This window comes from Ylistrum balloti, unplaced genomic scaffold (genome assembly GCF_031769215.1).
Source record: "Ylistrum balloti isolate Yb309-2 unplaced genomic scaffold, AGI_CSIRO_Ybal_v1 Utg371546, whole genome shotgun sequence".
Taxonomy (NCBI): domain Eukaryota; kingdom Metazoa; phylum Mollusca; class Bivalvia; order Pectinida; family Pectinidae; genus Ylistrum; species Ylistrum balloti.
This window is the reverse complement of record NW_026782796.1, coordinates 64,589-87,564: the sequence shown is the minus strand read 5'-3', so window position 1 is coordinate 87,564 and position 22,976 is coordinate 64,589. Positions and strand designations below refer to the sequence as shown.

At 36.9% G+C, this 22,976-nt stretch overlaps 1 protein-coding gene across 1 annotated transcript; it reads right to left on the bottom strand.

Annotated features, from left to right (window-relative positions):
* Positions 1–11,362: 11,362 nt before the first annotated feature.
* LOC132562915 (collagen alpha-5(IV) chain-like) lies at positions 11,363–19,269 on the bottom strand. The gene is made up of 4 exons (XM_060227692.1): positions 18,834–19,269; positions 17,611–17,655; positions 16,885–16,992; positions 11,363–11,493 (listed from the first exon to the last, which is right to left on the bottom strand). Exons 1-4 carry the CDS (start codon positions 19,105–19,107, stop codon positions 11,363–11,365), a joined length of 558 nt encoding a protein of 185 aa, XP_060083675.1. The 5' UTR covers positions 19,108–19,269.
* Positions 19,270–22,976: the final 3,707 nt, after the last annotated feature.

Genomic DNA, 22,976 nt, shown 5'->3' with positions numbered 1-22,976 from the left:
TCAAATTGGAAAATATACTTTATTTATCAACAATAACAAAAATAACGAATCAGAATAAGACGATAAATCTGTCGCCATTGAAATAAATTAACATTTTGTTTATTTGCAGTGCATGTGACCAATAACTGGACAACAACCGGGTTATTGTATCACGTGACATGACAGGAGAATGACGTCACAGTGTGACTTCCTGTGTGTGAATTTTAGAAACGATAGAAAATTGTGAAGAAGACGGATTATTCTTAATTGTTATCTTCTCTACCGTACTATTGTCGGATGCACAATACGAACAAGTTATTGTTTACTATCGCTTTCTGCATTCCTGGACCACATGACAAAATTAAAGGTGCCATATTCGACACCTTGTGGGTAAGACGAGTTGACTTGTTTAATCCTTTGATGTACATCAAACGAATCAGGTGATTTAACGGTATGTTGTACTGGCTTTGCAGATTGGTATCGCTCCTTTGTAATCTTCAAAGGAACGTACCAGCCTGTGATTGGTCAATTTTATTTTATCCTGAAACTTTTGGCATAAAATGCAGCGGGGGTGCAGAGAGCGATAGTGGGCGTAACCCCTGGAGTATCATGATGCTAATCATCGCACATAATATATATGATTATACGTGTATAATCGTTAGGCTTCATCATATAGAAGAAGACATAAGACAAGCAAGTGACTATATTGGAATTTATTAGAAGATATGAAACTTAAATACAAGGAAAGAAATCCTTATTCAATCGCATGGTAATGATCAATTCAATTGCAACACCTATCGTTTTTTAATGAAATACAAATACGCTTTCATATACCGAATTTTTTTTTATCGACATCTATGAATGTATAATGCAACCGAATGTTCTCATCTCGACATTCACAGGCTAAGCAATCCATTTCAATATCAGTATAGGTATTCACTAGTCAAGGTCATATTCAATCTGATAAAATATTGACCTTATTCGAAATAAGAATTGAAGTATACCATTATGTATAATATTTTTTCTGATTAATATAGAAATCACTGCTTTCTAATTTTATCATATCTTAAAGCAACACTTCGTGCTGCAGCACAACCCCATTTTAAACGGTTTTTGTCTGTTGTCGATATCTTGCACAGAAAAGCTGATAACTATTTCTTGAATCAACTATTGCATCGTAGTTCGGGTACGCAGTGTTAGTTATCTGAATAAAGGTACCTGCGTGATTTGGAAAGCGAAATAATGATTCTTACTTTCTAATTCTGGTTAATATATTCGATGAAATTGATTAACATGTCTCTTCTTAAAAGGAAATGTAATAAATATTTCTAAATCGGACCTGAAGAACTGAAGGATACATACAATGTGATACCTAACATGATAAACTCTTATGAAGAGGTCAGTCAGCCTGAGAACGACACAATCAACGAAAATGTCAAGCAGAACCTCAACCATTTCCACTGTTTTATATATAGTATATTTTTGCTCGCCATAAGACTTCATCACTACATATGACGCTCAAGAACAGTAAACAACCAAATGCTTAAAATCGTTGTTTGACCAAGATTCACAAGGCTGGTATCGTTGATGAAACAGAAGACACTTATTCTCCCAGAATATATTACCTTATTCTTCTTTTATTTTTTTAATCTTATTGAATTTAAGTATAGATCATGGTTTTGTTGGGTGTTTAATTTTCTTTATTTTTAACAAGAATTTTTCACTTATCAGAAAAATGAATGCATCACTTAAAAATGAAATTTGGCGTGATAGTGAAGAACGAACACCTGGTAACATGATATTTCATAAATAAACAGATAAATAGATACATCAATCAAAGCTCTTTATTTTTATGCTAATTCACATACCATTCATTCCTCTAAACGATAAGACTGGAACCCCTCATTTAAAATTAATAGGCATAGAAAACAAGAACTTGGGTAAAAATTTGACTGGGTAACTAAACCGGACCGAAATGAAACGTATTTTTGTAAATTTTAAGGATGAAAATAAATAAACTGCGAATTCAAAATATTATAATATTAAGATATGACTAGGTTTTTTTTCTTCTTTAAAATGATTGGATAATATAAAAGGTTTTGCTTCCAGGGTTATCAAGTTACCCAGTTCTGCTTGCACACAGGATATGTAATATAGTGGTTCCAACTTATTAGATGACGATTCTACACAATCAGATTTGTATCATGCAAATGATTACATGCTTAAATTTGAATGTACAAATCTGTCATATAATAAAACCTCGTTTTACCTGCACATAGTTTTGTCAAAATTGTATTCAGTTCGCAAGCCGTAAATCAAAGAACCAGTAATATATATTGTCCTTCTGTATGTGTCGTTAACATCACATTCTTGTAACAGTTCATTCTGTCCCCGCTCTACTGGTACATACATATGTAGTATTCCTGAATAGTGTTGTATAACATCTGTACACAACATATACGTCACAAAATCAGAACAATAACACCAGCTTGTGTTACCATGTCTATAGTTTTACATCCTACACAATTCAATACACCTTGTACACAGGTCAGATATAATCAGCCTGAAAAATCACTACATAGTTAGATACAAACGATTTAAATGCTGCATGACTGCAGTCTGTTGATAAGGCAATATAGATATATAGTATACAAAGGGACACCTTCCTGTTTTATTAACTTTCCTCTTTCTGTGAGAATACTTGACAGATATATAAGTTGTAACTTGTTTTTAATCTATTGTTTCTGCTTTTATAATAAATGTTTACGAAGTAAATATCTCGGGGGATGTTATAGAAATACCACACTTTCTTCATTATAATGTTGAATCTGTATGTTAATGACTCGCCAGTGTCCTTAAATGATTTCCTAAATTAAGATATAGCTGATAAATTCATTCAAAGAAATGTGAGTTTTCCAAATACATTTAACCGACTACCACAAATATGTCTGCCTTTGATTACAGTTATTCGGGCTAAGCTATATCAGAGAGCTATAAATACCACAATGTTCTAGGTATATTGTATGAGGAAGTAAAATTCTTACCGAGAAATTCGTCAACATGGTATTAGTTTCCAATGTACCTATGACGGGACATGTACTATCATGTAAAGGAGAAATGTATTAAGTTTCGATTAAATTCTTCTAGAAACATATGTATTTGCCTTCATCCGGATTTATTTTGGTACATCAGACTCAGGAAACGATTGAGATGTGCACACTATTCGAAGACTATCAGGTATTTCTGAACGACCACTTCTTAATTCTGTAATTAATCAAATATACATGAAGGAATGTGTAAAACATCCGGGTTTCCCGATTACAGCGGTATGTGCCACGTGTGATTCCATGCTGGTCTGTTATGAGTGTATCACGGATGATCTTCACAAACGACACGACTTCTAGAAACCTAGCAAAACAGCAAACGACCTGATAAAATTTCAGTCGAAAAATGCGGCAGATTCTGAGTTTATTTCAAGTTAAGAACCTCATTGGACTAAGATAAGAAAAGGCAAAATCCTACAAGACGGAACACCAATAAAGAGAGGGAGAATTCCGTGAACAAAAGGCGGGGGGAGGGGGGATTTAAATGAGGCTGTAAACAAGATGGCTGTTAATCTTATCTCACAGTCCGCGACTCAAACAAAACGTAACTGTCTCAAACTGCAAGGCGCGACCGACAAGATTTCGGAAACCTTACAAAACGTAAAAAAAACATCAGAACGATCTTGAAAACATTGATCTGGTACTAATACACGGGTCACGAAAACGTTTTGTTTATATATCCAATACCATGAAACGTGCCACATTGAGGTTTCTATTTTTGTTTTGTATGAATATGATTGTATACAACGTTGTTGTCAATAGAACTGTATCTGTTATGTGGTAGATAGAAGGAACATATTAGCTGTACCTATGAGCAGGGCGATGACCGGTTTCTTTCAGTTGAACGTCCATTAGTATATCTCGAGTAAATTAGTGGAACCTGACTAAGTCTAGAGATTGTCGATCATGTTTAAGTCTATATTAAAAAGTATAAAAATAAAATATTTTATAACCTGTCTAAGTTTGTCAATATCATAGTGTACGTATATGCAAAATGTCAAAATTAAGATGTGGATGTGCGCAAGTTCCATAATTCATTACTTTTCCTAGTTTCCATATAACAGGTAATTTCAGAAGAACAAATACATGTGTACATTCTGACTCGCGCCGTTGTTTAAATGAATGGAATTAAACATGCAGGTTACGTAATTTCAAGTGTCACGTGATTTCACATAAAGTTGTTATGATCTGGTTTAAATATGAAATGGAGCAATATGATGAAAGTGATATTAAGAACTAACATGTAGTTATCGTTTAGCGAAAACTAGTGATTAACACTATAGGCATCACTGCTAGGAAGGAGTGATATTAACTGATAAGCCAAAATCAGTAACAGCTTCGAAAGGAAGACATTATGATGATATCAACGGAGGCAAATAATGACCAAAAGACACCATTATAAGAGCACATAGAGAATAGGACAAAGAGTTCCAGAGGGGTAAGCGCCTTCAGGTATGAGCAAACGTACCAACGTAACCGCCACGCATACTCATTATTTAGCTTCGAGCGACTATGGTATTTCCTGTAGCCTTCAGTAATACCAGTAAGACATGCTTCAAACATGTTTCTTTAATACACCAAATTGACCTATATATAACAAACATTAAACTATGGTGTTAGATAATTTCATATAAATTAAAAGGATACGCTTACATATTTGATTTACAGACTAGTTCACTTACCACTTGAAAAAAGGAAATTTTGACACATGATACTGTAAAATTCTTATTTTCAATGAGTTATTGTTTTCGCTGACTTCGTGATTACTCTTAATTCACGAATTTACGTGTCCGTGAAATGTTACACTTTTGATAGGATAATTTATTATGCTATATCAACCCACAAAGTGAAGTGTTCACGAAACAGTTTATTCTTTTAAAACCACGAAAAATTCACCCCACAAAAGTATATGATTTTGCTGTAATGAAATATTCCTTTTTTAACGCCGTTTTGTTGCTATATTGCCTGATTAAAAGCGTGTTGTTTTTTTACTGGACGAACTGTGTGTTTTAATGTAATAATTAACGTGACGATACCTGACATGTAAGAGATTACTATGTTATTGTACACGACGGAGTATTCCCTAGTGACAGTTTAACGAAAGTTATTCTTGTAGTTATATGACTATTTTTCATCGCCTGCTGTACATATTGCATACCTTGTGTATTGATTTCTTTGGACATACTAGTAGAACACGCCAGCATGTACACACCTCTCAATTGTCACTTATCACGGTAAGAGCATAATGCTTTGTCTACTGCTACTGCCATGATGATTGGGGTCAGATTCCGATGATCACATATTATAGACCAATGTCCAGAGAATAGTGTTTCATAAAGACATGTATTTTTCTGTTCTTTTGTAAAATTTGTTCTGTTTAATTTTATATTACAGCTTACCTCTGGCTATATTTAAGTCTATGAATAAAAATCGTCGATGTAAAGGCCCCGTCCTACTGGCCGATGGACACAAAATGTATGCAAAAAAGGACACAGCGGAAAGGCGAAATTTCGGGTTTGGGGGTTGGGTGGCTCTATCCGCTTTCATCCACAAAACAGGCGAAAATTTTGGGGAAACAGAGCGGAAAAGAACGGACGTGGGTCGTATACAGCGAGGATGTCAAACGGATATTCAGGGGAAGCCTGGCGTATGAAAGCTGATGGAAAATGCCAGCTTCGAATGGGTTACCGGGGATAATTTCGAAGCGGACACACAGAGGATAAAGCGGTTGCCTCACGTACGCCTAACGGAAACATAGGGGATGTCGCTCGGATGTATATAAGTGCAAACCGTTCACTACGCATGCAATGGGGATGAATTGCGTCCGCTTCACAGATATAACAGGATGCAACAAGCACGCAATCAGCATAAAGCGAAAAGACGTCCTGGTGATTACATCTCGTTTTTGAAGAAGACTGTATATTTATATCATTACACATTGTATCAACACGATGGTGCGTCAGTCAGGCAAGAAGAGGAAGGCCTTGCCTACTCGTTCAATCCCTGGAAAGGTGAAGAAGGCCAGAACCAGCGCACTACCCCCTGATCTGATGGTGAAGCTGCTGCTGTTGTGGACCAGCCCCAATGCCATTAAGCCCATCAAAGCCATGCTGCTGAAGGCTCAAGCCCCTGCAGGCCCTGATACTCAAGCTCTTGAATGACCTGGTGCTCCAGCCCATGAAGGTCCTGCTGAAGCACTTGAAGGCCCTGAACAAGCTCCAGCCAGAGAGAGGAAGTGGCGAATGAAGAAGAAGAGAGAGAGGAAACAGTGCAACGTTTCCGAGGAGCATGAGGACGATATGCTGGAATGGCTGAGGGAGAACGAGTACCTCTGGAGAAAAGGCCACAGACTATTTGGGACACAAAGAAGAAGCAGGCAGCTTGGAGAGACAAGGCAGAGAGCCTGTGGTACACTACAGAAGTACTCCTTGGATGGTGGAAGCACTTGCACTCCTGGTATGGGACGCTACACCTCAAGAAATCCTGGCAGGCCACCGTTAAGCTCCCTCACCGTCGGAAGTATGTTATTGCCAAGTGCACTTTTCTGGAGGGTGAGATCAGTCACCGAGGAGAAACCCCGTTGAAACCTCTCTCCCTCAGCCAGCCCACAGACAGCCAGGCATCTTCAAGCCAGGAGCTACAGACCTATGTGAGCCAGACCCAGAGAGACCTGCCCGAGGCCGAGTACCAGGTGATGTAACAGAAGAATACAAAACTTCTCCACAACCATCAAGGCCCAGCTGAAGTTCGTCGCACCAAGTCCTGGTCTGCTTCTTGAGGTCACTTGCGTTGTATATCTCGGCATCTGAAGCTGACCCGTTGCCTGAAGCATCGATGTAGATGAACTTGTAGTCAGCATCAACCATGGCAAAGAGGATGATACTGGAGAAGCCCTTTTAGTTGTAATAAGTGGACCCTGAGTTGGTTAGCTGGAGCTTTGCAAGCCACATGTTTCCCATATATGACTCCGACGGTGCGGGGAAAGTTCCACCACTGACACCAATCTTCTGCAAGTTGTCTCCAGCCTTGTTCAGCGGTGGGGCACCTGAGGAGCTCGTCCACGTATTCTTCAACGATTGCCTCTACCATTTCCTTGACGACTTTGCTGATGCTGCTGTGTGACACCATCTTTGTACACTACATGTTTCTGTATGTGGTTCCAGAGGCCAAAGAGTCAGTGCCACCTTTAGGTCAGGGTCCAGGTTTGAACGGAAGTTGGTGTTTGGCTTGGTCAACCTGGGTCTCAGATGCTCTACAAGTTCGTTAAACATGGCTGGTCGAATCCTCAGGTAGTTATGGAATGCACGAGGGTCTTCATTCCTCAGCTCCACCAACAACTGGTCATACAGCCCAAACTCCATTCTTCTCACGATCCATCCTCGGACCCATACAGCTCTTGGACGTCTCCTCCTCCTTCTGTCTAAACCTTGATACAGGTTGTAAGGTTGTTGTTTTGCTGTTGAATGAGTGCAGCTATCATATGGACTCTTTGATCACCCATGGTTGAGAACAACTGATGATGTTGAAGATTACGAGTGATAAGGTCTGTACACCGCGGCAGCTCGACTCATACTGAGATCCAGATGACTTTCTCTCCCTTTTTATGTAAAATATCAGTTGTCCGCTTGGTGTCCATCTACATACTCCAGACATACTACATACATCCTAAATGTACGAGATACATCTCAGATACAAACACTTTGTCCGTTTTGAATATTTTATATACGAGATGCAAACGCTTACATCCTTTCTATTTCCGTGCTACTAACGATGTATAGGCGTTCCATGTACCTTATCTTTTTCCCCTTCTTTCCAGCGGATGTGAGTTGCGAGGATGCCGAGAGGATGCAGAGAGGATACATCGGGTGTTTAACGGATGATAACGGACATTGAACGTTCATTGCTTGTAAATGTTGCGGACTTGCATCGTACACGGCGGAAGTTCATCCGTTCTAAAAGTTTTGTGCAGCTAAAACATTTTGCGCGGCTGAAGTCACGATGGATGGATGCTCAATGAATAGAGCGTATGAAACACGTATGCAATAAGTACACAACAAATGCATAACGTTTTCGAACGGATGACAAGAGTTTGTTTACGTTTTATATCTTCTTTGTGTCTGTAAGTGCAGTGGGACCGGGCCTTAAGAACCAACAGGTTAGCAATGTCCACGGGTCAAGACAAATATATACATATACTAGGAATGATCCCCGGATGTAATTAGATATACTGAGGGGTATATTTGCCGATGCAATCAAGTGTCCACGAAATCAGGTGTATTTTCGTTAAAACCACGGAAATGCAGCAAACGAAAATATATGGTTTTATAGTATATGACAGTAGCCTTATATTTCCATTCATCTTAGTTTTCTTCTCCGAATGAATTTTCTATGTTGTAACACTACTCATATTACACATCTATCAAATAATTAAAATTCTTCTACTATAATAATAATTCTATGTTTCAACATGTTTTGTTTCAGTAATATAAGCAATGTGTGTACTACATTACATTATCATCCTGTTATCTTAACCCTTCCTCAAACCATGAAATGCACATCCTGTATAGGTTTCATATAAGTATTAGTGAATCACAGTATACATGTATGCCATGTAGATTATAATCAACAAGGATATGCACACTCATCCTTCTATTTGAAGCACTACCCACTCCAACTAACATTTAACAGGAACATGATAACAGCCTAGGGAAAACGTGACCAAGGCCTTGGACGACTAAAGCGTCAAATACTGTATACAGTTGTTATTATGGTTAGGGCTTACAGCTTGTCGACTTTTTATATGTAACACCTGTTATGTCATATGTACTGGGTGTCTCGAGATCACCAAAATTGTTTGAATGTGTGACACCTGTTATGTCATATGTACTGGGTGTCTCGAGGTCACATAAAGGTTTGAATGTGTGACACCTGTTATGTCATATGTACTGGGTGTCTCGAGATCACCAAAATTGTTTGAATGTGTGACCCCTGTTATGTCATATGTAATGGGTGTCTCGAGGTCACATAAAGGTTTGAATGTGTGACACCTGTTATGTCATATGTACTGGGTGTCTCGAGATCACCAAAATTGTTTGAATGTGTGACACCTGTTATGTCATATGTACTGGGTGTCTCGAGGTCACATAAAGGTTTGAATGTGTGACACCTGTTATGTCATATGTACTGGGTGTCTCGAGATCACCAAAATTGTTTGAATGTGTGACCCCTGTTATGTCATATGTAATGGGTGTCTCGAGGTCACATAAAGGTTTGAATGTGTGACACCTGTTATGTCATATGTACTGGGTGTCTCGAGATCACCAAAATTGTTTGAATGTGTGACCCCTGTCTTTTGTACTGGGTGTCTCGAGGTCACATAAAGGTTTGAATATGTGACACCTGTTATGTCATATGTACTGGTTGTCTCGAGATCACCAAAAATGTTTGAATGTGTGACCCCTGTTATGTCATATGTACTGGGTGTCTCGAGATCACCAAAATTGTTTGAATGTGTGACCCCTGTTATGTCATATGTAATGGGTGTCTCGAGATCACCAAAATTGTTTGAATGTGTGACCCCTGTTATGTCATATGTACTGGGTGTCTCGAGATCACCAAAATTGTTTGAATGTGTGACCCCTGTTATGTCATATGTACTGGGTGTCTCGAGATCACCAAATTGTTTGAATGTGTGACCCCTGTTATGTCATATGTAATGGGTGTCTCGAGATCACCATAAAGGTTTGAATGTGTGACACCTGTTATGTCATATGTACTGGGTGTCTTGTTTGTGTGTGACCCCTGTTATGTCATATGTAATGGGTGTCTCGAGGTCACATAAAGGTTTGAATGTGTGACCCCTGTTATGTCATATGTACTGGGTGTCTTGAGATCACCAAAAATGTTTGAATGTGTGACCCCTGTTATGTCATATGTACTGGGTGTCTCGAGATCACCAAATTGTTTGAATGTGTGACCCCTGTTATGTCATATGTAATGGGTGTCTCGAGATCACCAAAATTGTTTGAATGTGTGACCTACACTCATTGTATGTGTGACACATTGTATGTACATAAAGGTTTGAATGTGTGACCCCTGTATGTCAATCTCCCAAAATTGTTTGAATGTGTGACCCCTGTTATCAATACACGAGAGTTTGAACGTGTACATCTAAAGTGGTGTTCATTTTTTCCATAAACCAGTTTACAAATTAAAATGCATAAAAAGAAAAATTTCAAAATTCTAAATTTAATCTTCAACAAATTGTTAACTTTTAATCCTATACGGTAAATTAGTAAATGAACACAATTTGCCATGTGTTGATATACTTTCTCCAGATCTTTTTTTTTTTTTTTTTTTTTGTGGAAATAAACTTCTCTAAACATTCAGTAAATGTTACTGTAATAACCAATAATTATTTATAAATAGTACTGGTACTCTTGGCATTAAATTATTAAATATGAAAAACAAAATATCCCTTTTCCGTTTTTATTCAATCCATTATTGAATAATACACTTATAATCGTCTGTATTAACTTATGAAGGAATATTTCAGGTAACAATTAGTTAATTAATCAATGAACAAAGTTAACTAATAAGAACAAATATGAAAAAGCAGCTAAGGAACTAATGAGTAATAGTGATAATAACGATCCTTTAGCAACATGCAAAATACATAACAGTTACAATATGTGTCGGCCTGACATTTTTCTCTTGTAAGACCGCTGTTTAGCTGCTTGATTTGTCTCCTTAACTAAATACATAGCTATAGAAGAAAGGCAAGAAAACCTATGAGGGATGAAATGATTACTAATGATGTTCGATTTTCTTCAATATGAAAACTTAAAAATAATTCCTCTTGATACATATATTGAGTAAAACCAATTCAAACATATGGGTACTTTCCTTTTTGAAAGTGACATATCTAAAATGTGCCTTCTTTAATTGGTCTGTTTAAAATTAGCTTCACCTTTAACATAAGCTTCACCGGAAATTATTTTTTTACAAAGAGTTTACAATTGATGTGAAGTGAGCTATCTTTAATAGACAGAAAAACCTTACATGTATTTAAAAAATCAAAACAATCTTGAGTTGAGGTCAGTAGCACTTTTGATTACCTAATGAGAAATCAATCTTATAGATAAGTGCACACCTAACTATCGACATGAAGGTTTTTTGCTATCCTTTAGGTACATGAAAATACTTTTCTTGGTGTAACTTATATACTACATAATTCCACCGTCATTCTCGGTGAATGAACGCTATATCGCCCCATTCTTCTATCGTCCTCCACCAGGTTCTCCTTTCTGACCGGGTAATCCGTCTAATCCTTGAAGTCCTTTTTCTCCTTTTAAACCGGGAAATCCTGGATTTCCTGGATCTCCTTTCAAACCGGGAAAACCGGCCAGACCTATTCATCATACAATATAAACATACAACAATGTAATATATATAAATAACTATCAAACATTTACGTTGAATTTTAGTTCACCTGACACGAGGGACCAAGTGAGCATCTGTCGTGCCGTGGTGCGACGTCCGTCTTCCGTGCGGCGTCAACTTTTCAATTCAAACTATTCCAAATAACTAACAGACCAAATGACATTAAACTTGACCGATAAATTTGCGAAAAGAAATGACCTTCAGTCTAATTCAAGGTCACAAGGGTAAAATTTGTTAAGACCTTTAACAAACTTCTACTGACTAACTAAAATATGCAGACCCATGGTATTTAGCTGGTAAGTTCATGGGAGGAAGGGTAACAGGGATTCTATTTTTGATGAACATTGAATCACAGGAGAGCGATGCAGGCACACATAGATGTAAACTGCATCCTACAAGAGGAAATAAATCATATTCTCTCAGTACATTTGAACAACTGGAAAATCTAGACATGGAAATGTCAGGTGTCATAAAGTCTACTTGTTTCTGTCACAAACTAAAATGTCATAAAGCATTCATGTACTTGTTTGTCACAAACTATCATAAAATTCCTGTACTTGTTGCTGACACAAACTAAAAAGTCAAAATGACGTGTACTTGTTGCTGTCACAAACTAAATTGTCATAGGTCATGTACTTGTTGCTGTCACAAACAAAAAAGTCAAAATGACATGTACTTGTTGCTGTCACAAACTGAAATGTCATAAGGTCATGTACTTGTTGCTGTCACAAACTAAAATGTAATAATGTCATGTATGTTGCACAAACTAAAATGTCAAAGGTCATGTACTTGTTGCTGTCACAAACTAAAATGTCATGTCATAAAGTCACAAACTAAAATGTCACTTGTTTGTTGTGTCACAAACTAAAATGTCATAAAGGTCATGTACTTGTTGCTGTCACAAACTAAAATGTCATAAAATCATGTACTTGTTGCTGTCACAAACTAAAATGGCCAATGTTCATGTACTTGTTGCTGTCACAAACTATAATGTCAAATGGTCATGTACTTGTTGCTGTCACAAACTAAAATGTCATAAAGTCATGTACTTGTTGCTGTCACAAATTGAAATGTCAAAAGGTCATGTACTTGTTTCTGACACAAACTAAAATGTCATCAAGTCATGTACTTGTTGCTGACACGAACTAAAATGTCATAAGGTCATCTACTTGTTGTTGTCACAAACTAAAATGTCATAAAGTAATGTACTTGTTGCTGACACAAATTGAAATGTCATGTACTTGTTGCTGTCACAAACTGTCATGTACTTGTTTCTACTTGTTGCTGACACAAATTGAAATGTCATAAAATCATGTACTTGTTTCTGTCACAAACTAAAATGTCATAAAGTCATGTACTTGTTTCTGTCACAAACTAAAATGTCATAAAGTCATGTTCTTGTTGTTGTCACAAACTAAAATGTCATAAGGTCATGTTCTTGTTGCTGTCACAAACTAAAATGTCAAAATGACATGTACTTGTTGCTGTCACAAACTAAAATGTCATAAAGTCATGTACGTGTTGCTGTCACAATCTCAAAGGACATAAGGACATGTACTTGTTGCTGTCACAAACTAAAATGTCATAAAATCATGTACTTGTTTCTGTCACAATCTAAAATGTCATAAAGTCATGTACTTGTTTCTGTCACAAACTAAAATGTCATAAAGTCATGTTCTTGTTGTTGTCACAAACTAAAATGCCATAAGGTCATGTACTTGTTTCTGTCACAAACTAAAATGTCATAAAGTCATGTACTGTCACAAACTGTGTCATAAAATCATGTCTGTCACAAAACTAAAATGTCATAATAAAATCATGTACTTGTTTCAGTCACAAACTAAAATGTCATTAAGTCATTTACTTGTTTCTGTCACAAACTAAAATGTCATAAAGTCATGTACTTGTTTCTGTCACAAACTAAAATGTCATAAAGTCATGTTCTTGTTGTTGTCACAAACTAAAATGTCATAAGGTCATGTACTTGTTGTTGTCACAAACTAAAAAGTCAAAATGACGTGTACTTGTTGCTGTCACAAACTAAATTGTCAAAATGACATGTACTTGTTGCTGTCACAAACTAAAATGTCATATTGTCATGTACATGCTGCTGTCACAACATAAAATGTCATAATGACTTGTACTTGTTGCTGTCACAAACTAATATGGCCAATGTTCATGTACTTGTTTCTGTCACAAACTAAAATGTCATAAATGTACATGTACTTGTTGTGTCACAAAACTAAAATGTCATAAAGTCATGTACTTGTTTCTGTCACAAACTAAATGTCATAAAGTCATGTACTTGTTTCTAAAATGTCATAAAGTCATAAAGTCATGTACTTGTTTCATGTACACAAACTGAAATGTCATAAAGTCATGTACTTGTTTCTGTCACAAACTATAATGCCATAAGGTCATGTACTTGTTTCTGTCACAAACTAAAATGTCATAAAGTCATGTACTTGTTGCTGACACAAATTGAAATGTCATAAAATCATGTACTTGTTTCTGTCACAAACTAAAATGTCATAAAGTCATGTACTTGTTTCTGTCACAAACTATACTTGTTTCTGTCACAAAAATGTCATAAAGTCATGTACTTGTTGCTGTCACAAACTAAAATGTCATAAAGTCATGTTAAAATGTCATAAAGTCATGTACTTGTTGCTGTCACAAACTAAAATGTCATAACAAACTAAAATGTCAAAATGACATGTACTTGTTGCTGACACAAACTAAAATGTCATAAAGTCATGTACGTGTTGCTGTCACAAACTAAAATGTCAAAATGACATGTACTTGTTGCTGTCACAAACTGAAATGTCATAAAGTCATGTTCTTGTTGCTGTCACAAACTAAAATGTCATAATGTCATGTACATGCTGCTGTCACAACATAAAATGTCATACGTAATGTACTTGCTGCTGACACAAACTAAAATGTCATAAGGTCATCTACTTGTTGTTGTCACAAACTAAAATGTCATAAAGTCATGTACTTGTTTCTGACACAAACTCAAATGTCAAAATGACTTGTACTTGTTTCTGACACAAACTAAAATGTCATAAGGTCATGTACTTGTTGCTGTCACGAACTCAAATGTCATAGGTCATATACTTGTTGCTGACACAAACTAAAATGTCATACAGTCATGTACTTGTTGCTGTCACAAACTGAAATGTCCAATGTTCATGTACTTGTTTCTGTCACAAACTAAAATGGCCAATGTTCATGTACTTGTTTCTGTCACAAACTAAAATGTCATAAAGTCATGTACTTGTTTCTGTCACAAACTGAAATGTCATAAGGTCCTGTACTTGTTGCTGTCACAAACTAAAATGTCATAAAGTCATGTACTTGTTTCTGTCACAAACTAAAATGTCATAAAGTCATGTTCTTGTTGTTGTCACAAACTAAAATGTTAAAAGGTCATGTACTTTTTTCTGTCACAAACTGAAATGTCATAAGTTCATGTACTTGTTTCTGTCACAAACTAAAATGTCATAAAGTCATGTACTTGTTGCTGTCACAAACTAAAATGTTATAAGGTCATGTACTTGTTGCTGACACAAACTAAATTGTCATAGGTCATGTACTTGCTGCTGACACAAAATAAAATGTCATAAAGTCAATGTCATATAAAGTCATGTACTTGTTGCTGTCATGTCATAAGTCATGTACTTGTTGCTGTCACAAACTAAAATGTCATAAAGTCATGTACTTGTTGCTGTCACAAACTAAAATGTCATAAAGTCATGTACTTGTTGTGTCACAAACTAAAATGTCATGTACTTGTTGCTGTCACAAACTAAAAAGTCATGTACTTGTTGCTGACACAAATTGAAATGTCATAAAATCATGTACTTGTTTCAGTCACAAATTGAAATGTCATAAAGTCATGTACTTGTTGCTGACACAAATTGAAATGTCATAAAATCATGTACTTGTTTCAGTCACAAACTGAAATGTCATAAAGTCATGTACTTGTTTCTGTCACAAACTAAAATGCCATAAGGTCATGTACTTGTTTCTGTCACAAACTAAAATGTCATAAAGTCATGTACTTGTTGCTGACACAAATTGAAATGTCATAAAATCATGTACTTGTTTCAGTCACAAACTGAAATGTCATAAAGTCATGTACTTGTTGCTGACACAAACTAAAATGTCATAAAGTCATGTACTTGTTGCTGTCACAAACTAAAATGTCATAAAGTCATGTACTTGTTGCTGTCACAAACTGAAATGTCATAAAGTCATGTACTTGTTGCTGACACAAACTAAAATGTCATAAGGTCATGTACTTGTTGCTGTCACAAACTAAAATGTTATAAGGTCATGTACTTGTTGCTGACACAAACTGAAATGCCATAAGGTCATGTACTTGTTGCTGACCCAAACTAAAATGTCATTAAGTCATGTACTTGTTGCTGACACAAATTGAAATGTCATAAAATCATGTACTTGTTTCAGTCACAAACTGAAATGTCATAAAGTCATGTACTTGTTTCTGTCACAGGTCATGTACTTGCTGCTGTCACAAACTAAAATGTCAAAATGACATGTACTTGTTGCTGTCACAAACTGAAATGTCAAAAGGTCATGTACTTGTTGCTGTCACAAACTAAAATGTCATAAGGTCATGTACTTGTTGCTGTCACAAACTAAAATGTCAAAATGACATGTACTTGTTGCTGTAACAAACTGAAATGTCATAAGGTCATGTTCTTGTTGCTGTCCCAAACTAAAATGTCAAAATGACATGTACTTGTTGTTGTCACAAACTAAAATGTCATAAAGTAATGTACTTGTTGCTGACACAAACTAAATGTCATAGGTCATGTACTTGCTGCTGACACAAACTGAAATGTCATAAGGTCATCTTCTTGCTGCTGTCACAAACTAAAATGTCAAACAAAATGTATTTGTTGCTGACACAAACTAAAATGTTATAAGGTCATGTACTTGTTGCTGACACAAACTAAAATGTTATAAGTTGTTGTCACAAACTAAAATGTCATAAGGTCATGTACTTGTTGCTGACACAAACTAAATGTCATAGGTCATGTACTTGCCGCTGACACAAATAATGTCATGTACATGCTGCTGTCACAACATAAAATGTCATAGGTCATGTACTTGCTGCTGACACAAACTAAAATGTCATAAAGTCATGTACTTGTTGCTGACACAAACTAAATGTCATAGGTCATGTACTTGTTGCTGTTGCTTTTTACTTTGAGAAACTTTGGAATGGAAGAAAATTAACTTGAAATAGAATAAAAGTAAGGTGGACTTTTAATCAGTTATAAATGGTTTTTAGGATTACATAACAAATATGTTGATATGTTCTAACCTGTTACACCAGGCTCTCCAGCCCGGCCAGGTTCTCCAGGGAGACCTGCTGGACCATATAGTCCTATTTCCCCACGGTCACCTTTCAATCCACGAATTCCAGGTTCACCTGGTTATGACAAATAGTGGCAAGTATTACTGTATTTACTAACAATTGAACCAAACTGTGTTCATGTTCACCTGTTGTTTAGTAACATTAACATTTTGCCATATTAGATGATAAACATTATATTTGTTGATGAACAGAACCGTTGGTGTTGATTTGTAAGACAGGAGAGGCTTTTGTTTGCAGATTTACTACAGATTTCCCTCTACATTGGTAAAATATTTTGATATTTTTGCAAATTGTTCGTGTAATAAAAAAAGAATAAATAATGGAAAATAAACAAAAGAAATCCTGTTTTCCAGGAATTATGCGAGAACAGAATATCAAGGAAAAGATACGATGAAAATGAAGCTAATATAAAAAAGGCATTTCATCTCGTTATTTTATATTAATTTTTGTTGTTGTTGTAGAAAACTTAAACCGCCAGGAAAAGTATAGTACTTTTCATCCAACTATTCAAAAACAGTTAATTTATAAAGATGCACTGTAGGCAGACTTTTAATGAAGATGTTTTCAACTTTTACCAGTGAAACAGTCAGTGGTGATTTCATAAGTTTTGTTTAACAGAAATGACACATGAACTCGCTATACTCAATCAAAAAAGTAATATAATTAGCTTACCTTGGGGCCCTTGAGGTCCAGGCATTCCTCGAATAATTGGTTGCCCTGCAGAAAAAAAGGAAAGAAAAAACTGGGGATAATTTAAAGCTGTTAAAACGTATGTTAGATGCGATTAATCGCCAACGTAGATTTAGAATTCTGGGACCCTGTTCCTGAGTTCATTAGTCCTTCTTATTAAAGATAGATAGGATACATTGGACGGATAAACCAGGCTTAAATAAAATCCTAAAGAAAGACGTTTTAACATGCGTATGATAATGTATTGTGTACAATTGCCGGCAAGAGCCCAACAAAATGATTTAATTTTCACATCATTTTGTACCATGGTACAAGTTTGCATGTCACAAAAAGATGTGAAATTTTACTTCTTTGTGTATCATCGTTGGTACAAAATGAATTGAAAAAAAAAATCATCTCATTGTTTCTGTACCAGAATAACGGCTGAAAACAGCCATAGTACAGAAGCAGGTGAAACCAACAGAATGAAAGGTTACCAAGTATGACAAATATCACCCTGCTAATGTCGTCATTACACCTAGCGACATTTTATTGTAGGGAATGTCTATCGTTTTGATTACCAAACTATCTTTTCGTACCTTCCGCTGATGTGCAATTATAGGAAACTCCTTAAGGGACCCTGTGAGAACCCCAATACTTATACAATTCTAACTCTGTTTATCGTCAGACATGATTAATGAAATTCTCGTCTTGTTACTATTCGGGGTCATTCTGAACATAGGGTTTTATTACCACATTCCGGTGTTCTTCTTCATCGTTACACTTTTTTCATATTTTTGTGCCCTTTTTTTCTTGTTGTGAACAACAGAGAAGTGTACCAAGGCACGGAAAGGTATACAAATTATACCGGGTGATATCGGCTGTGGGTACATAAACATGTCAAAGTACAGACTATTTCGCAAACCCGACTTATAATCTTTAAGGCTTTGTACCGTTTTGTCATATCGTTTTGTACAATGGTATATTTCATTTGGTACGAAACAATATGAAAATTCCTATCATTTTGTCAAGCTCTTTTCGGCCATCGTAATTGTGGGATTGTATATCTTGATCAGTGTCAGATATAACGTATACAAAGCTATAGATTGGATGTATGTTCTCGCTGTTTTACCCTTTAAAGCATTCAATTGTATTAATGTAACTAATTCCACTAATTAACACTATGTTTTACATGTTATTCGCTAGTTTAGTTCTAATCCACTCACCTTTAACGACTCCGAAAGAAGCCTTGACCTCATCAATTTGCCTTCTGATATATCCCAACTCAGAGTGCAGAATGCTGCGTATCTCTGGTAAAGCATGCTCCATTATGTCTGCTATTTGCAGTGCATTACAGTGGCGTCTTCTATGTTCAGGAAGAATGTTCTGTTGGTAAGACGCATTAACTTGAAGCAATACTAGTACTAAACACACATATTTCATACTGGATTCTTCTTTGTCCCGTATTGCTATACAGTTTTCGGTCTTACACGGAATCATTCGTTGTCCCAGTGTTTATAGTAACTAATAGTCTTTCTGATGACTTACTACCATACCACGCTGTAACATATTGCTTTACACACGTCAGGTTTACCACTTGATGTCTAACTGGCCGAGTGGTCTGTCACTGATTTGCATAAGTGCATTCTTAGTCGGTTTCAATGGTTTAGTCTTCCTGTCTTTTCGAGGTTGTTTACCAGTTGGTTCATCCCACAAAGTACTACATTTTTGTCAATGCTAGCTAAGGTTTGTTACATGTGTGTGTTTATGTGCCAGGATTTAGTATAATCACATTTATCTTCCCGCCTTAAAAGAGAGTCGATGGTAACGACTTGTCAGAATATAAGAGGATATCCCGGTATTTCGGTTCAAGCATCATAGACGAGTCTTGCTATGACGTAATAGCTCTATGAAATAATATCACTGACGAGTCTTGTTAAGATGATACAGCTGAATGACGTAACATCACTGATGAGTTTTGTTAAGGCGAAACAGCTGTATGACGTAGCATCACTGACGAGTCTTGTTAAGGCGAAACAGCTGTATGACGTAGCATCACTGACGAGTCTTGTTAAGACGAAATTAACGACTTTATACGTTGTTGTCTATTTTGCATAAGTCATTATCTCACATGGCATACTGAAATGAGGACTTTTTAAAGTAGATATTAAGTTACTCACCAAACCAGTTAAATAGGAGATTCGTAATGATAATAGGAACTCTCCTGTCTTGTGTAAAATATATCTTCTTTCGTTTAGATTAGGGGCTAGTATGCCTGATTTTTACTTATATAACACAGATCACATCATGAATTTGTTTTAAGACGAGACGATGTCGAGTGTATCCGGTATATGTAACTAAACCATTTTAAAAGAATTTTAGATCAAAAGAGATGTAACTACTGCATTATCAACGAAATTCAACAAAAGCTAAAAACTGCAATTTTTTTATCGAAAAGGTCCCTCACATGTTCTTATCCAACCAAAACGCTCCTTTCCACAATTGGTGGCGTACAAGCTCCGCCCACTTTCCAGTCAAGTTGTCGATAGATTCGGGTCAGGATGTAGCTCGATGCATTTGATAAGGCTTAAATGGATCTCTGTGTGGTTGTCTGTCTAAACTGTTGATTCCTAGTGTACACTAAAAAAACTCTGAAGTCTGAAGTTAAGGTATTTATTCCGTAAAGCATCAAAAAGAGACGGGGTCTTATTAAAAATTGTCAGCCTTTTTCTTTCAAACGGAGATTTGGATCTATGTATGATTTTCTATAGATTTATCCAGTAAAGACTGGAGACAATACCATGTGATTTCCTTCAGTTGTGATGTTTTGTTAACAGATCTGTTTCTTATTCTATTGCGGTTATTTTGATGCCCCATTTGTTACATTTGATTGAAAAATAACGATTTTATGAGTTGGTTTTTTTTCAAATTTCGGGTAAATTTCCCTATGGCGGCCATCTTGATGACGTCATAACCTGAAGTTTGTCCCAACTTACACAGTGTTAACACTTATCATCGTGATCAGGACGCCATAGGGCTTCAGAAAAATATCGGTTTGGAGGTTTGTGGGGGAAGGGGTACACGATGGACCCTTCCAGACCCACGGACTATATTACTGTAGCATTTTTGTTGTTTTTATCGGCGATGTGTAAATATACATCGATATATCATGCCACTTGTCTGTCGTAATGCCGTATCTATCTGACGTCCATAACATACTGCTTTATCTATATGACCGCTAAAACATACTGCTGTATCTTTCTATAGGCTACAGCAAACTGTTGTATCTATCTGACGGCTACAACATACTGCTGTATCTATCTGACGGCTTCAACATACCTCTGTATCTATATGAGGGCCGCAACATACTGCTGTATCTATCTGACGGCTACAACATACCCCTGTATCTATATGAGGGCCGCAACATACTGCTGTATCAATATGACGGCTACAACATACCCCTGTATCTATATGAGGGCCGCAACATACTGCTGTATCTATCTGACGGCTACACCATACTGCTGTATCTTTCTATAGGCTACACCATACTGCTGTATCTATCTGACGGCTCCAACATACTGTTGTATCTATCTGACGACTGCAACATACCCCATTATCTATATGAGGGCCGCAACATACTGCTGTATCTATTTGATGGCTACAACATACTGTTGTATATATCTGACAGCCACAACATACTGCTGTATCTATTTGATGGCTACAACATACTGTTGTATCTACCTGACTGCCACAAGATACTGCTATACCTATCTGGCGGCTAGAATATACTGCTGTATCAATCTGACAGCTAGAATATACAGCTGCATCTATCTGACGGCTACAACATACCTCTGTATCTATCTGACGGCCACAACATACCGCTGTATCTATCTAACGGCTACAACATGCCCCTGTATCTTTCTGGCGGCTACAACATACCCCTGTATCTATATGAGGGCCGAAACATACTGTTGTATCTATCTAACGGCTACAACATACTGCCCTATCTATCTGACGGCCACAACCTACTGCTGTTTCTATGTTACGGCTACAACATACAGCTGTATCTATCTCATGACTACAACATACTTGCTGTATACTGCTGTATCTATTTGACGGCTGCAACATACTGTTGTATCTATCTGACGGCTTCAATATACAACTGTACCTATCTGACGGCCACAACATACCCCTGTATCTATCTGACGGCTACAACATACCGCTGTATCTATCTGAGGGCTACAACATACCGCTGTATCTATCTGACGGCAACAACATACTGCTGTATCTATCTGACGGCTACAACATACTGTTGTATCTATCTGACGACTACAACATACCCCTGTATCTATATGAGGGCCGCAACATACTGCTGTATCTATTTGACGGCTACAACATACTGCTGTACCTATCTGACCGCTAGAATATACTGCTGTATCTATCTGACAGCTATAACATATTGTTGTATATATCTGAGGGCCACAACATACTGCTGTATCTATCTGACGGCTGCAACATACTGTTGTATCTATCTGACGGCTTCAATATACAACTGTACCTATCTGACGGCCACAACATACCCCTGTATCTATCTGACGGCTACAACATACCGCTGCTATCTGAGGGCTATATATCTATCTGACGGCCACAACATACTGCTGTATCTATCTGACGGCTACAACATACTGTGTATATATCTGTATCTATCTGACGGCTACAACATACTGCTGTATCTATCTGACGGCCACAACATACTGCTGTATCTATCTGACGGCTACAACATACTGCTGTACCTATCTGACCGCTAGAATATACTGCTGTATCTATCTGACGGCTATTACATACTGCTGCTTCTATGTTACGGCTACAACATACTGCTGTATCTATCTGACGGCTACAACATACTGCTGTATCTATCTGACGGCTACAACATACTGCTGTATCTATCTGACGGCTACAACATACTGCTGTATATATCTGACGGCCATAGCATACTGTTGTATCTATCTGACGGCTACAACATACTGCTGTATCTATCTGACGGCTACAACATACTCCTGTATCTATCTGACGGCCACAACATACTGCTGTATAAATCTGACGGCCACAACATACTGTTGTATCTATCTGACGGCCACAACATACTGCTGTATCTATCTGACGGCTACAACATACTGCTGTATCTATCTGACGGCCACAGCATACTGCTGTATCTATCTGACGGCTACAACATACTGCTGTATCTATCTGACGGCTACAACATACTGCTGTATCTATCTGACGGCTACAACATACTGCTGTATCTATCTGACGGCTACAACATACTGCTGTATCTATCTAAAGGCCAAAACATACTGTTGTATATATCT

Coding starts and splice junctions, on each gene's coding strand:
- LOC132562915 (XM_060227692.1), bottom strand. CDS start 19,107: ATGATTCCGTGTAAGACCGAAAACTGTATAGCAATACGGGACAAAGAA. Junction 16,993..17,610: donor TGGACCTCAAGGGCCCCAAG/GTAAGCTAATTA, acceptor TGTCATAACCAG/GTGAACCTGGAATTCGTGGA. Junction 11,494..16,884: donor TGGAGAGCCTGGTGTAACAG/GTTAGAACATAT, acceptor TATGATGAATAG/GTCTGGCCGGTTTTCCCGGT.